At 41.1% G+C, this 15,522-nt stretch overlaps 1 protein-coding gene and 1 long non-coding RNA gene across 26 annotated transcripts in view; one reads left to right on the top strand and one right to left on the bottom strand.

Annotated features, from left to right (window-relative positions):
• Positions 1 to 15,522, bottom strand: part of CAMK2B (calcium/calmodulin dependent protein kinase II beta) — a 285,827-nt gene that overhangs the window by 203,584 nt on the left and 66,721 nt on the right. For all 23 annotated transcript variants that reach the window (XM_074210077.1, XM_074210085.1, XM_074210078.1 and 20 more), the window contains exon 2: positions 5,046 to 5,140. In XM_074210077.1, the coding sequence (XP_074066178.1) occupies positions 5,046 to 5,140 (95 nt within the window). The remainder of the gene's footprint in view (positions 1 to 5,045; positions 5,141 to 15,522) is intronic.
• LOC141504796 (uncharacterized) overlaps positions 2,017 to 15,522 on the top strand; it is a 44,687-nt gene continuing 31,181 nt past the window's right edge. For all 3 annotated transcript variants that reach the window (XR_012473475.1, XR_012473474.1, XR_012473473.1), the window contains exon 1: positions 2,017 to 2,062. This is a non-coding gene — a long non-coding RNA (uncharacterized LOC141504796). The remainder of the gene's footprint in view (positions 2,063 to 15,522) is intronic.

Here is a 15,522-nt window from a genome sequence, read left to right as displayed (position 1 = left end):
AGTGACTTTCTTGCCTAAGATCACAGAAGCATAAAATGTTAGAGCTGAAAATGGAAATCCAGGTCATACCAAAGTGTGCCCCTTAGTCTTCCTCACTCTAGCCCAACCAGCTGGGTACTCTTCATAATACCTTGTCTTTGTGTACTTGGTATCATGCCCATGCTGTAGTTCAGTTGTTTTTCAGTCATTTTGTGAGCCCATTTGGGATTTTCTAGGCAAAGATATCCAGTGGTTTGCCATTTCCTTTTCCAGTTCATTTTATAGATGTAAAAACTGAGGCAAACAGAGTAAGATGACTTGCCCAGAGTCACAAAGCTACTAAGTGTCTGAGGCTGAATTTGAACTCAGGTCTTCCCCAATTCAAGTCCCAGTGCTCTATCCACTGCATCATCAACATATTTAGAACATTTAATAGATGCCTTTTGATTGACCAATAGATGAATGTACAAGTAAATAAATGAATTAATCAATGAATAAACAAATAAATTGTCATTAATTAACAAGCATTATATTAAGCACTTCTTATGTGCCAAACTTTGTGCTAGGTATTTTACAATTATTTCATTTTCTCCTCAAAACAACCCTGGAAAATAGCCAAAAGCAAGTCGTTCAAACTAACAGCAAATTCCTGGTTACTGGGGTTCTAATTAAGAGAAACCAAGGGGAAAATGTCCTTTCATATTATCTTAGAGGGAATAGAAAGCTAAGACCCAGAGTGGACAGGGGTATCAAGATCATCTGGGGGTGGGGGGGGGGTCACTATGTTCTTGTATATTGAAATCACATGGTGCATTTAACTTACACAAATCCAACTCCATATGCTTGGCCAAAAGAGAAGGAAACAGGGAGGGGTAGGGAATGGGGAGAGAAGAAAGGGAGGAAGAAGAGAGAAGAGGTAAAGGGAGTAGGAGATGAAGAAAGGAAAAGAGTGAAAGAAAAAGAAAGAGGGAAGAAATAGGGAGGAGAGAGTAGAAAGGGGGTAGGGAGAAGGAGAAAGGGAAGAGGAGAATGAAGGGAGGAAGAGAGAGAGAGAGAGAGAGAGAGAGAAAGAGAGAGAGAGAGAGAGAGAACAATTTAAACAGTATAGGTCCATGGTGTCAAACTCAAATAGAAATGGGAGGTCACTAAAACCATATATAAGGATCCTTGCAAGCTACATATTAACTTAATTTCAAAAAGTAATATTATCCATGTCTTATTATATTGCTATTTATTTTGCTAGATATTTTCTAATTACATTTTAATCTGGTTCTGGCTTCATGTTTTGCCCTTCAGGTCATTACACCTGGCATTCCACTTGGTGAGCATATGCCCCAGAGTAAGCATGAGATGGGAGACATAAATTGGCTGTTTTCTCAGTCATTCTCAGTTCCCACATCCCTCTCATGGTGGGAGCATTTCACTGTCACTGAATCTCTTCCCCATCTTACAGACAGTCTGCTCATTCCCCTTAGGGTGATGGAATTTACCAGAAGGGCAACCTTAGTTGCTCTTCCTAGTGTTCCTGGTCACAGAAGGCCCCCACTGTGTGTTCATTGCCTTTCTTGTATCCTCTCTTGCCTCACAGCAAAACAAAAAGAAGAACCCATTATATAGTCACCCTCTTGTATAATCACCCTTATGTGTGAAGCCCTTTCAAGAATATATTCCCCCTAATCAAACAGTTTTTCTGGCAACTTAGTCTTTACCTGTCTGCTTTCCTTTCTTCACCCCCCCCCAACCCCCCGGTCTAGTTCAAAGTCTCTCTCTTCTGATCTACAGATTATTTGGGGGTAGTGAAAAATAACATTTTCATTTAATTGTTTCCATAACAACCATCTGCTTTCTGATACAGATTTCCTTTTCTTAAAAAGATCCTACTCCCTTTCCAGCTACATCTGTTTAAAGAAGGTATAGGATATTTGGGGGAATTTTTCAAAGGTTACACACTGACTTTTGAATCTAAATCCAAGTAAGATATTGTGATGTCACAGTAATTTGTAGAGTCCCCAAAAGAAATTCTGTCTCTCTAGACAGATTACCACCAAGTAGGGGGCTGCTGAACCAGTTTGAATGGGCTAAGGTGAGTTGGCTTCAATTAAGAGTATTCATACCTTGGAAATCAGCAGACACCACAAAGCAAGGCTTGGTTTACTATTTTGTTGATTATCTTAGATGTAAGAAAGTGACAGACAAAATGTTAAACAGGCAGAATAAACTTAAAAGTGTGTAACCTTCATTTTTGGTGATCCAGTTAAATATATACAGCACCATCCCTGCCATCTGCTGAAATTAGCTGAAAACCCCCACCCCTCCCATCAAATCAGGCCCCAACCTGAAGTAGTTTTGCTCTCCTGAAGTCTCCCAGCAATAAAACTCCTTTCCCTCCCCTGCTCTGCTCAAGACCTAATTAAGCAGAACCTCAGGGAAAAAATGAAAAACCTGTCACATCTGAGCTTATCTTCCTGGAAAAGAAAAACATTCAATTGCTGACTGAATCAAAATATTTTTTTTTTCTTTTTCTATTCCTGTTGTCAGGAAGAGACCCAAAAGTCCAGGTAAATGCCAGAGAGGGGAGGCTGCTGGTAATCAAGCTTCTTGTCACAGGGAATTACCCCCAAATTAGTAACATGTTAAACAAGTCTTATCTTATTATTCCTTAGTTGATGCACTAGCATGTGTGTACCTCTCTTCCAAGTGTCTCTTCTCTACATCAAAGCCAATCCTTTACAGACTCATTTTCAGACTCCATTTCACATTATTTGAAATGCCATCTCCCACCTCCTTGCCTTTGCTCAGGCTCTCTCTCATGCCTAGAATTCACTCCTTCATTATCTTCACCTCTTCAAATCCCTAGCGTCCTTCAAGGATCAGTCTAGATGCCACCTTCTTTGGGAAACCTTTCCTGATCCCTCTTGCTGTCAGTATTCTCCTTCTCTGTAAATTATCTCGTATGTGTATTGTCTCCCCCAATACCCTTGAGGTCACCAAGTGTTAGCTTTTTTGTCTTTGTTCTACTTAAATATGGTCTCAGAGGAGGATTAGTTTACTTAGGGCTATACAAGTATATTATCAGAGGCAAGATTTGAACCTGGGTTTTCCTGACTCAAGAGCCTGCCCTCTATCCAACCATTACTTAAAACTGAAAGGAATATTAGGTCATATATCAAATGCCTCATTTTATAAACGAGGAACCTAAGACTAGAAAGGATAAGAAATCTGCCCAAGGTCACCAAGAGGGCAGAACTGGGATTCACATCCAGGTCCACTCTTTGGTGTTGCCTTATCCAGAACTTTTTCCACTGACCCATTCTGCTTCTTTGTGTAGATCTCTCTCTCTCTCTCTCTCTCTCTCTCTCTCTCTCTCTCTTCTGCTTATTTGTGTAGATCTCTCTCTCTCACACACACATACACACACACAATCTCACACACATACACACACTCCACACACTCTCTCACACATACACACACACTCTCATACACATTCTTTCACATACACTCTCATATACTGTCTTACACACAAACTCTCACACATACATGCTCTCTCTCTCTCTCACACACACACATACACACACACACACACACACACACACACACACACACAAGTGTCCATAGAGTCCCTCAGCAGCAAACAACGGGATAATACAAGAAGGTTTTCTAATAATTGTGTCAGTGGACCCTAAGAATAGGGAGCTTGTGAACCAGAGGCCAAAGAAACAAACAACTTAGAAAACACTAACAAGGGAGAGAACACGTAACTAACCAGAATCCCTATGTCTCTAAAATTCTCATCTAGCCCTTTGATCCAAACTCCATTCCTGTTAAAAAATGTTTAACACACAAAAAAAGCAAGGGAATCTGTCCAACCAGGGCCTTGTCACTGCTCTGATCCCTTTGTCTAGCCCAAGATGAAGCATGACTTGGATTGAAAAGAAGGCAATAGAGGAGGGGGGGAGGGGGGTGGTATGTCCTAGATAATCCATAGTGAAAGGAGCAACTCCTGGGTGATAAGATTTGATCAGAAGTATTCCCAGGATGCTGAACAAAAATTCAGAAGAACATCAACATGTTTCCTATCAATTAACTCATTCAATTTTGAGACTTTCCTAATTAGTGAGTGAATTAGTGAAAACTCACCTAACTCACCAAATCTAACCAGCTTCAGACCATGACTCACAATTCATCTAGTCATACCCCAGAACATCTGGACCTGACCAGGGGAAGCTCAGAGACTATGTATCTTCCATTCACTTATATGACCACATTCAACTTCGCACCTTTTGCTTTTGCCTAATGAATAATCAAATCAATGGTTAGTAACAAGAATATAACAATCTATTGCCTAGTTGCTTTGCTCACAGTCACTGTGACTGCCTAGACCAATAGGTCTCATCCTTCTGTGTGTGTGTGTGTGTGTGTGTGTGTGTGTGTGTGTGTGTGTGTCATGGACCCATTTAGTAATCTGGAGAAGCCTACAGACCCCTTCTCAGGATATTTTTAAATGCAGAAAATAAAGGGTCTAGGATTACAAAGGAAATCAATTCTATTGCAATACAGTTATCAAAATATTTTGAAATAGATTCAAAGATCCAGATTAAGGTCATTTCCCAGTTAGAATGTAAGCTTGCTGAGGGCAGAAACTGGTTTAATAAATGCTTGTTGACTGAATGAGTGAATCAAATAGCGAGACTATCTCCTCTGGGTAAACCTGGCTAAGAATCTACTTCCCTAGGACAACCTCTGAACTGTATACCTTTGGTTGATCCTTTACTACTCTAACCTCAGCATGTGAAGGACAAGATGTCCTGGTATCCAAAGGGTCAAGGCTTTAGAGTCTATCGATGTATATATACATTCATTTTCTCTTCCAGAGGTCAAGTTCAATCCTAAACAGACATTTAGCCAGCTGAATTACACATCATTTACAAGTCCCTAACCTTTTGATGCCCCCACCCCCCAATGCTACCAGATCCTTCTTCCAGCCCTTTGATGTCCCTCCCCCAATGAGTCCAGGTCCTCTTCTCCAGCCCCCAAAGAAGGCCAGTGCTTCCCCTTAAAAGCCCTACCTCTTGCAGAGAGCTTCTTGGTATTGATGATCTTAGCTGCATACTCATGTCCAGTGCAAAGTTTGACACAGCGTCGTACAACTGAGAAAGCCCCCCTGGGGAAGAAAACGGGGGAGGGGTAGTGGAGGGGGTAGAGAAAAGGAAAGGAAGGAGGGAGAAAAAGAGACAGAGAAAGCAGGTTAATCTATCGTTAAGAGACACTCAGATCTGCCTCAGCACCCCATGGTACCCCTCAATATTGTATCAGTTTTGAGGAAAGTCAAAGAAAAGAGCCTAGGCAGTTGAGGAGACCAAAGAATCAGGAGGATTTTGCATAGGGAAGGATAAATGCATCAAAGGAAAATGGAAAGGTGATCTCACAGCAGCATAATGGTTACCAAGAATTCATACCCTACATTGAGCACTGACCAACAAGCTCAGGAACCTGTCACACCCAGAATGCCTTAGCTCCTCCAAGAAGCCTTCTTATTAACTAGACAACAAAATCAACAAGAATTTACCAATGATCTGCCATATGTCCAGTATCATCAAGAATATAGAAGCATAAGGGCAGCTAGGTGGCGCTGTGGATAAAGCACCGGCCCTGGAGTCAGGAGTAACTGGGTTCAAATCCGGTCTCAGACACTTAATAATTACCTAGCTGTGTGGCCTTGGGCAAGTCACCTAACCCCATTTGCCTTGCAAATAAAAAAAAAGAATATAGAAGCATAACACACAGGCCCTGCCTTAGTTGGGAAGATAATGTGGTCTAATGAAAAACAATGACCTGGGAGTTAAGGGGCCAAAGCACATTTTGCCATTATCTATGAGGCTGACATTGGACAAGTCATTGACCCTTTCTGGTCTTAAGTTTCCCCACTATTTAAAAACAAAGGGATGAATTAGTTACCATCTAAGGTTCCTTTAGAATGCTAACATTCTATGATTCTAAAACATACACACACACACACACACACACACACACAAATAATAATAATCAATACAAAATAGCATATAACTTGAATTATATATTATAGATTTAGAGGAGAATAGTAGCTTGGCATAGTGGACAGAATGCTACATCTGAAGTAAAAAAAGATTAGTATTCAAATTCAGGCTCAGGCATGTACTAGCTGTGTGACCCTGCATCTGTAAAATCAGGAAAATAGTGAAATGCTGGGCTGTTTTGATGGTCAAATGAGAATTTTCTTTATCTTTAAAATACTAAAAAAGCATTTTTTTTGGAGCTGGGACTTGAAGGCTGGGGAGGGTTTTTGGAAGAAGAAGAGTCAGGGACAACGAGATTCTTAGAAGCCCCAAGCTAGACTTCATTTAAGAAACTGTTTGATTCTAATGACAAGGACAGCTATGTGGTTCTGGTTCAGTTCTGGGCCCAGAGTCAGGAAGACTCATTTTACTGAATCTAAATCTGTCCTCATATTTGTGTCACCTTGGGCAAGTCATTTTATCCTGTTTGCCTCAGTTTCCTCATCTGCAAAATGAGCCAGAGAAGGAAATGACAAAATCACTCCTGTAACTCTTACAAGAAAACCCCCCAAGGGGGGGCAGTCACAGACAGTCATGACTAAAACAACAACAGCAAAATAGCTGGGACAATTGAAGAAAAGACAAGCACACATCAGGGGTTGGACCCCCCCTTGAACAGTTACTCCCAAATCCCCCTACTCTGACTCTAAAGCTCTGAAGACCCCACAGTGATATTCCTTCATCCCATTTTGAATTCTTCCTCTTTTGAACTAATACAAGCCACCAAGTACTATTAAACAACTGCTACATGCTGGGAATGCAAAGACATCCCTCCCCGCCATAAAAAATTTCCAAAAATAAGCCCCTGCCCTCAAAGAGCTTACATTCTTGAGGGGAGGACGGGGTATATAGAATGACGGCAGATAAGGATATACATCAATTAATCAGCTCCTACCATGTAGTTGACTCTTTACTAGATACTGGAGATGAAAATGAAACAATCCCTACCCTCAAGAACCTTATGTTCTCTTGGGGTAAAAAACATGAGGGAAAGAGAAATAGCATTGATAAGCCAGAATAGCCAAGACTTTTCAGTAGAAGGTAGTACCTGAATTGAGCCTTGAAGGAAGCTGTAGGAAAGGAGGAAGACTATTCCAGGAAGGTGGGGAAAGCATAGGGACACAGTGACCCTTCAGGGAATATGTAGATTATTTTTGGCTAGAAGGAAAGTAATGTGCTATGAGCTGGGAAAAGTAGATTGGAGACAGACTAGGGAGGGCTTCCTATGTCAAGTCCAAGACCTCTACTTTAGAAACAAGTGGGATTAACTCCAGCTTCTTAGATATGGAGATGACAACCCTAGAAAGGGCTCTATCTTTATAAGATTAGGGTTATGGACAGGTAACTTTAATAAAGACATCTTCCAATCCTTGGGGATATAGTTATGAAGAGAAAGGGGTCAGAGGTCAGAACTTCAACTTGGTTAATCCTAAAATCCTTCTGAATCCTAGATCTTATCTAGCTAGACTATAAATTATGGAAACCTGCTATTTCACCCCAAATCCAGTCTAAGGATATGACTTATTCAGACATACATACATACTCAAACTAATGTGTCTAAAGGAAAGTCAAAAACTACCCCAAGTATCAGTTTCCTCAACTGTAAAAATTAGGATAATAAAATCAGTTGTTTTCATAAGTTTGTCATGAAATGCAAATAAGATTAGTAAGCAGTGAGTAGAATAGGACCAAGTGAGGAAGCTGATGACCATCTTAGGTCACTGCCAAAATTCAACCAAATTCAGTTAATCAATCATTTAAGGAAACCTAAAGGTCAACTAGAAGGCTAACCTCATTTTATAGATATGACAAACTGAGACCCAGATGGGATAAAGTAATTCATCCAAGGTCACACAGATAAGTCCCCAGACTTCACGACCTACTAGTAGTAAGTCACTACTCCTTCCTGTATGGGACAGATGACCACCAACTCAATTAATTAAAAGAGACATTTCTCAACGTAGAAACAGAAGTTTTATTCAATTTCTGCAGAAATTGGGCATCACCTCCACCAGCAAGTCTAGTAGAGTGAGGCAAAATGGAAGAAGCAAGATAGATTTTTATACACTGTGATAAACAAGTTTTAACTGCATTTCCTCATTCCCCCAACCCTGTCCCCCTCAGGGGCTCACAATCTTGTGATCACCCATCAGGGTCCTTGTGCCCAGGAATTCACAGCTGTTCATAAGGCATTTCTTTGAGAACCTGTCCTGTTTTTTTGCAAGACTGGGTATGGTTATTTTTACAGGGGTCTGCTTTGGTGAAGATAAGACCTTTACAATATCCTCAGGGACAGTTTTACAATATTTCTAGAGACAGAACAGAGGTCATTTTCCCAAGACCCTGAGATATCTTCACCCAGAAATTTCTACATCCCTCTCATTCCTCAGTCAAAAAGAGGGAGTTGACTCTGAAATTCCTTTTCAGCTTTAAATTTGTAAATCCTTCCATCTCCAATCTGTTAAAACTGGTCAAGATAATGCAAACAGTCACTAGAGGGCAGCCAAAAGTCAGGGCAGATGGATAATCAGGGGCATATTCTAGAGAGAACTAAGGGTTTCAGGTTGGTAGTAGCTGAACAGAACAGCAGAGTATTTTGGAGAATCATGCTAACAGATGAAGCAAAGTTATAGCTCTGTGGGAGGGAACAAAAAGAGCACCAGGAAATACCAGGTTAAATAAAAAAAAAATAATGCTCATCATATGGGGATATAGACTAGAAGTAGAAGATCTAATTCAATCCCTTTCAACAAACACTTATTAGGTACCTGCCATATATAGGACCTTGTGCTAGTGTTGAGACTACAAAAACTGAAAATGTTAACATCTCTGCCTCAGGGGGCTTGCAAACTGATGAGGAAACAATATGAGAGAAAATGAGTTTAATTCAAACCAGGACATAATTTGGAATAAAGAAGAGGTTCAAAGTGGTCTAGGAAAATTTGAGGAGAGAAAGATCACTTTTAGTTTGGGGTTAAGTTCCAGATAGAGGATAAATAAAGGCTTACTGGAGGGGGAGACATCTGAGTTAAGTCTTGGAAGGAAAGAAGGAAGGAAGGAAGGAAGGAAGGAAGGAAGGAAGGAAGGAAGGAAGGAAGGAAGGAAGGAAGGAAGGAAGGAAGGAAGGAAGGAATGGAGGGAGGGAGGAAGGGAGGGAGAGAAAAAGGAAAGAAGGGAGGAAGGGAGGAGGAAGAGGGGGAAAAGGAAGGAAAGAGGGAAAAAGAAAGGGAAAAGGAAGGAAAGAGGAAGACAAGGAAGGAAGGATAGAAGGAAGAAAGGTACTATGTACTAAATACAGTGCTGAGCACTTTTACAATTATTATTTCATTTGATCCTCACAATAACCTTAAAGGGCAAGTGATATTATCCCCATTTTACAGTTGAGGAAACTGAGGCAAACATACAAAGAACCTAAGGGGACAGTAAAAAGAAGAAGAGGAGAGACTTTGGATAAACCAGGTCCAGCTAAGGTGATGCTTTTATTATGAAAGGATAACAAGCCATGTGGTCATGAGGTCTAGATTAACTTAGAATGAAACAGTGAATTGAATAGACCTGAGTCAGATTCTGGGAAGCTGTCTACAGTACTAATAACCTAACTGGAAATCCCCTTTGAGGCACTGAAAGAGCACCTGTTGGCCTTACTCTGTCCATCTGCCCATCTGTCTGTCTTTTCAACCTCGGGCACTGTTATGCCCCATCTGGGCCAAGAACCAAAGGCAGCTCATGTAGAACGAAGCACATGACTCTTCACAAGTAGAGAAGTATTAATCTGATGTCAACTCTGACCCACAAACTCCCACCAGGCATCCACTGAGTGTTACAAAATAAGCCGGAGACAAAGGAGACTCGCCTTCAGAGTGCTTAGAGTCTAACTAGGGAAAGAGATGTGGATATGTGAAACAAGCCTAGAATGATGTGAGAAACTGGGGGTGTTTCCCTAGAGAAGGAAAAACTGAGGTTGGGAAAAGGGAGAGACAAGATGTCTTATTCAAATATTTCAAAGACAGTAGTGCAGGAAAGAAATGAGGCTTGTTGTCTTTGGTTCTGGTTTGACCAAAACCTCCAGAGTTAATTAGTTCTCCCTCTGAGCTAAGGCAAGGACCACTTGCTGCAGTTATAGAGGGCTTTCTTGTCCAGAAATTTGATTAGACGGGATGGCTTCCAAAATTTTGACCAATTATGACATTCAAAAAAGGGGGGGGCACACAATTAAGAGTCAGGTTGGAATATCAATGACAAAATCTATAGGAAGTCCCATCTCCCTCCCCTTATTAAATATCTGAAATATATGACATCATTAACAGTCAAATCCAATGGCCTTTTGGTGACCACCTTTGCTCAATATTTTCTCTCTTTGAGTTCTTATGATCTAATTTTCATCTTGATCCTCTTTCAACCTTTCTAATTAAACATCTTATTTCTTAAACTTGATCTTCATTTGAAACATATTAAAGCTGTTTAACTGTAGTTTAATACTAAAGCTCTGTCCTGGGCCCTCTTCCCTCCTCTTCTTCCTACATTCTCCCTCAGTGACATCATCAGTTCCCATGAATTTAACTATCATCTCCATGCTTATGACTCCCAAATAAATGTATTTCTAGCCCTAGTCTCACCTCACCAGCTATTTACTGGACATTTCAAACTGGGTATCTCATAATCATCTTAGTTTTCCTATGATTGTTCTTCATAGTTTGCAATTCTTCTTTGAGAAATCAAGAACTGTTTTTCATTTTGTCTTTGTATCCCTAGTACCTAGCATATTTGCCTTGCACATGGCATGCATTTATTAAACGGCTGTCGAGTTGATTTGCATTAAAGACTGTTACATTCTTTTAAAATCTCCAAAGAATTAGAATCTGTTTTTGCATATGGTACTTTAAAATTCTGTGCTAGGGACAAAGGAAAGTCATATGAAGTCTCAGAGATCTCTAGAACATAAAATATCTGAGGAAAGAAAAATACACATATACTCTGGGAAAAGAAGGGTGGCAGCAGTACTCTATGGATAGCAGCTTGGAATAGTCATTTTCACCAGGAATATGAAAAAACAGGGAGCTGGACTACAACAATGTGAAAAGAAAACAAACATAAACGACAGTTTAACCCCAGAATAACTGGAATGCAATTTTGGTTAAGGAGAACAAAGGATGGAACACACATCTCTTATCTCAGAGCAAAACTGCAGAATATTGCCAACAGAATTCTATCTAGTTGCCTTGTCATTCAGTTGTGTTACCTGCTTTTCTTTGGGATATACTCTCCTTCCAACAAAGGAGGGTTTGTTGGAGAGGGAGTATATCTGAAAATGAAAAAAAAATGACAAAAGGTGACAATAAAACAAAAGGAAGAGGAAGAAAGATATGGAGTAAAATGTTTATCATCTAAAGGCCAGGGAAAATAATTTCACTAGCCACTGACATTTTGGAATAACTCAGAGAGGCAGTGAAACCTGCCAAATGTCTAATGGTTGTGGTAAAATTGACAAAAGACCCAAATCATTGGAGGATATTTGTCACAATATCTTTCCCCAAAATGCCAAACTCCCTATGTGCAAACATGCATATACACACCTTCATCTAGTTGTGTGTAATGGTAAGATGTCACTGTACCTTGGACTAGGACCTGCGATTCAAAAGACTAGTCCTCAGAAGCCTCTACCGCCCCAAAAGCACTCAAAGGTTTCTGAAAACTCAAAGTAGTATACTGTTCTGTCAGAAACACATAGGAACCCAATGAGCCTGCTATGGGTTAGTGACCACATCCCCTGACTTGGAATGAAACATCCATATTGGAAGGAGCAAGTCCCCAATAGCTGTAAGGAAAGTGATTCATGAGCAAAATGTTCTTTTTTCCCAATAGCCAAAAGGCACGTTGTTCTGAAGAATCTCAGTACATGGAGGTTACCAGAACCCAGCAGTCTCAGTCAAACAATACATAAGAGTTTTATTCTATTAGCTTTTACAAGTAGGTTTCAACCTTCTGGGTTTCAGTGGTCTATATGTCTGCAGGACCCAGATGCTCAGGGCTAGTAGATCAGTAACAGTCTCCATGACCTATGATGCATTTCTGATGCAAGTCTGTCACTTGGGAGCTACTGGATCATTCTAGGCCAGTCAGGTCTTGATGACGCTAAGACAATTGTTGCTCATCTCACAAATGAGGGTTAAGATGGCAGCTGACCTGTTTAAAATGAAGAGGAGCCTCTACAGAGTTAGTGCCTGGTGACAAGACACATCCTTAAGATAGAAAAAGCATCTGGAGATGTTCCTATTCTGGTGACATTATGGCACTTTATAGTTTCACTGATTTAGAGCTGGAAGGGACTTCAACAACTATCTAATCCAACCCTTTCTTTACAGAAAGGTAGAGGCAGAAGCCCAGAGAGACGTTGATTGCCTAAAAATCACATAGATAATAACCTACCAAACTGGAATTTGAATCTGGGTCCTCTGGCTCCAAGCCCAGAATTCTTCTCCTCTGTCCCTGGCTGCTGCACTTCAAGGGTAGCATGAGGGCCAACATATTCAAAATCAAGCAACCGCAATCAGAGCAAACAGCATCTCAGTTATTCATCTACACGGGTCGTTAGTAAGAGAGGTTTGGAAGAAGCTGGGTAGTGAGTGGGTGTGAGGAAATGGAGGCAGGGAGAGTACTCGACACTCAGGAGTCTGATACCACATAAGAGTAATAAGCTGTATTTTAAGAGGACTTCAGTTTTAAAAGGATTTGGACCACCCATTCTAATCATGAGTCTGTCAGGCACTGAGCAGGTTGAAAAACAAAATAATATCCATTTAAAAATAAAACGCCTTTGCTAGTCAATCCCTAATGGGCTCAACAATAATAACCAACATTTATATGGTGCTGTGGGGTCTGCAAAGTGCTTTTACTTACTTTTATTTTTCATTTGAACTTCATAACAACCTCATAAGGTACAGCTATTATCATCCTCATTTTACAGCTGCAGAAGCTGAAGCCCAGATCATTGAGGTGTCTTACCCATGGTCACATGGCTAGTAAACCACACAGGATCATAGGAACATATATTTAAAATTGGAAATGACCTTAGGAGCCGCTGTGTCAAATCTAATCCTTACGGATAAAGGAAGCTAAGGCTATACATTTAGGAGTCTGAGGCTAGATATGAACTCATATATTCCTGACTCCAAAACCAATATTCTTTCTATCACGCTACATTGTGACTCCCCTTCTCCACCAAATAAAATAAAATAGCTGACATTTATATGGCACTGTAAAATTGGCAATGTGCTTCATGTACACTAATTTATATCAGCTTCAAGTCAGTCTTGTGAAATGATAATAACCTTATAGTTATTATCATCTCCATTTCATATAGATGTGCAAAAAATGAGAAATGACTAACCTAGAGTCATAAAGATGAACTAAGATCTTCCTGACCACAAGTCCAGCTCTGTAGCCAGGACCCATACACGGGCTCTCAATGACAATTAAAAAAGAACCAAAAGGGGAGGAGGGGGAGGTAAGAAGAAAAAAATCATCTAGCTCTGTAAGCTTTACTGTGAAACCTGGCATCTTAAATTCCTTCCTTCCTCCAGTCAACTAAAGGCCATGGCCCAGGGCCAGCCTGGGTTCCCAGGCTTTCCCACCAAACCCTGACATCTGCTTGACCCACAGTGGGTGCAAGTGACCTCTGCTCAGGATCCACAACTGCTGGCCAGCCAGGGCCCTGAGAGTTTGAGACAAACCCTGGGAAGCTGGTGGCTTTTGTTGTTCAGTCTCAATTACTCATTATAGGTTCCAATATAGCCCCTAATTACATCCTGCCTCAGCGTCTCATGTGCTGCTGCCTTCTCCACCCTGCCCCACCAACTCCTCCGCATTATGCAGTTGCTGAAAACTATGTCCAGGAGCTGCTCAAAACCAGACAGCTCCCTCTACATAAGGCACGGCTAGTGCCTTTGCCAGGACTGATTCTGGTGATTTTTTTTTTTATTTTTCAGAATCCCTGCAGGGAGTTGGTATTTCTGCTGTTGAATTTTTCCTTTGACTGGGGGGTGGAGACAGCAGAGTATATTTCTGGGGAGATTCTACAGAGTAATAATCTGTGATTACATGGACAACCTAGGCCAGTATCACTGGCTAAACAGACTACTTCCAAGAAGAAAGTGGGGAGAGAGGAGTGAAAGAAAGGAGAGAGGGACGGAAGATAAAAGAATAGAGAAAGGAAAAAACAAAGGACACAAAGAGAAAATGTACTATGTGCATGTAAGAGAGAGAGAGAGAGAGAGAGAGAGAGAGAGAGAGAGAGAGAGAGAGAGAGAGAGAGAGAGGAAAGAGAAAGGAAAGAGAGAAAGAAAAAGGGAAACAGAGAGATCAAGAGAAAAGGGAGGGGTACAAAGAAAGAGAAGGAGGGAAGGGGAGAGGGAGAGAGAGAGAGAGAGAGAGAGAGAGAGAGAGAGAGAGAGAGAGAGAGAGAGGCAGAGAGAGAGAGAGGCAGAGAGACAGAGAGACAGAGAGAGAGAGAGAGTTCTTTTCCCCCATCTCCCTCTCCATTTCTCCCATCCCTTCCTTTTCTCCCCCTCCCTCATTCTCATTCATCTTGGCAGTGATAAAGGGAAAGCCAGTGGCCACCTGCCCAGAGGGTTGGGGCTGAGCTGGCCATGTAGTCTTAGGCTTTTACTCTATAGAGTTTTTTTTTTGTGGGGGGGTACTGGATTTGTGAATTCGTTGATAATGGGAACTCCTAAGGAGAGGTACAGATTGGCACCTACTTTACAACTTAGAGTCTTCAAGGTTTCCCAGGACTTGCCCAGGGTTACCTAGCTAATATATATCAAAGGTTGGATTGGAACCAATTCTTCAAAACTTACATGTTAGCTCTCACCTAAATTTCAAAAATCGAACTCTATTTTTGATTTACAGTGGCAGTAGGCAGTTACCATTCTTTTCACCTCTCTATATTTTTTCCATTTCCCTGTTTCTCTCTCACCTTTGCTGCCCTTCCTCTCTATCCCCTTTCTTGTTTTCCTCTCATTTTTCCCCATTTTCTCTTTCTTCTTCCTCCTCCATTTCTTTTTTTCCCAATCTTCCTTGGTCTCCCTTCTCTCCTCTTGTCCTGTCATATCTTTCTTTTCTCCATTTCTTTCTTCCTCTTCTACCTCCTTCTCCTTCTCCCTTCCCTGCCCCACTCCCCTCTCTCCCCCCTTTCCCTTCCACTCTTTCTTCATCCATCTTTTACTTTCCATTCTTCTCTCTCTCTCTCTCTCTCTCTCTCTCTCTCTCTCTCTCTCTCTCTCTCTCTCTCTCCCCTTTCTCTTTGTTCCTTTTCTCTCTCCTTCTGTCTGTCTGATGGGTTTTCTTTTCCACCATCTCCATCTCTCTCTTCTCTCTCTCTCTCTCTCTCTCTCTCTCTCTCTCTCTCTCTCTCTTTTTCTCTCTCTCTTCTCGTCTCTCTTTGTCCCCCCAT

The sequence above is a fragment of the Macrotis lagotis genome, chromosome 1 (genome assembly GCF_037893015.1).
Source record: "Macrotis lagotis isolate mMagLag1 chromosome 1, bilby.v1.9.chrom.fasta, whole genome shotgun sequence".
Taxonomy (NCBI): Eukaryota; Metazoa; Chordata; class Mammalia; order Peramelemorphia; family Peramelidae; genus Macrotis; species Macrotis lagotis.
This window is presented reverse-complemented; position numbering and strand designations above follow the sequence as displayed.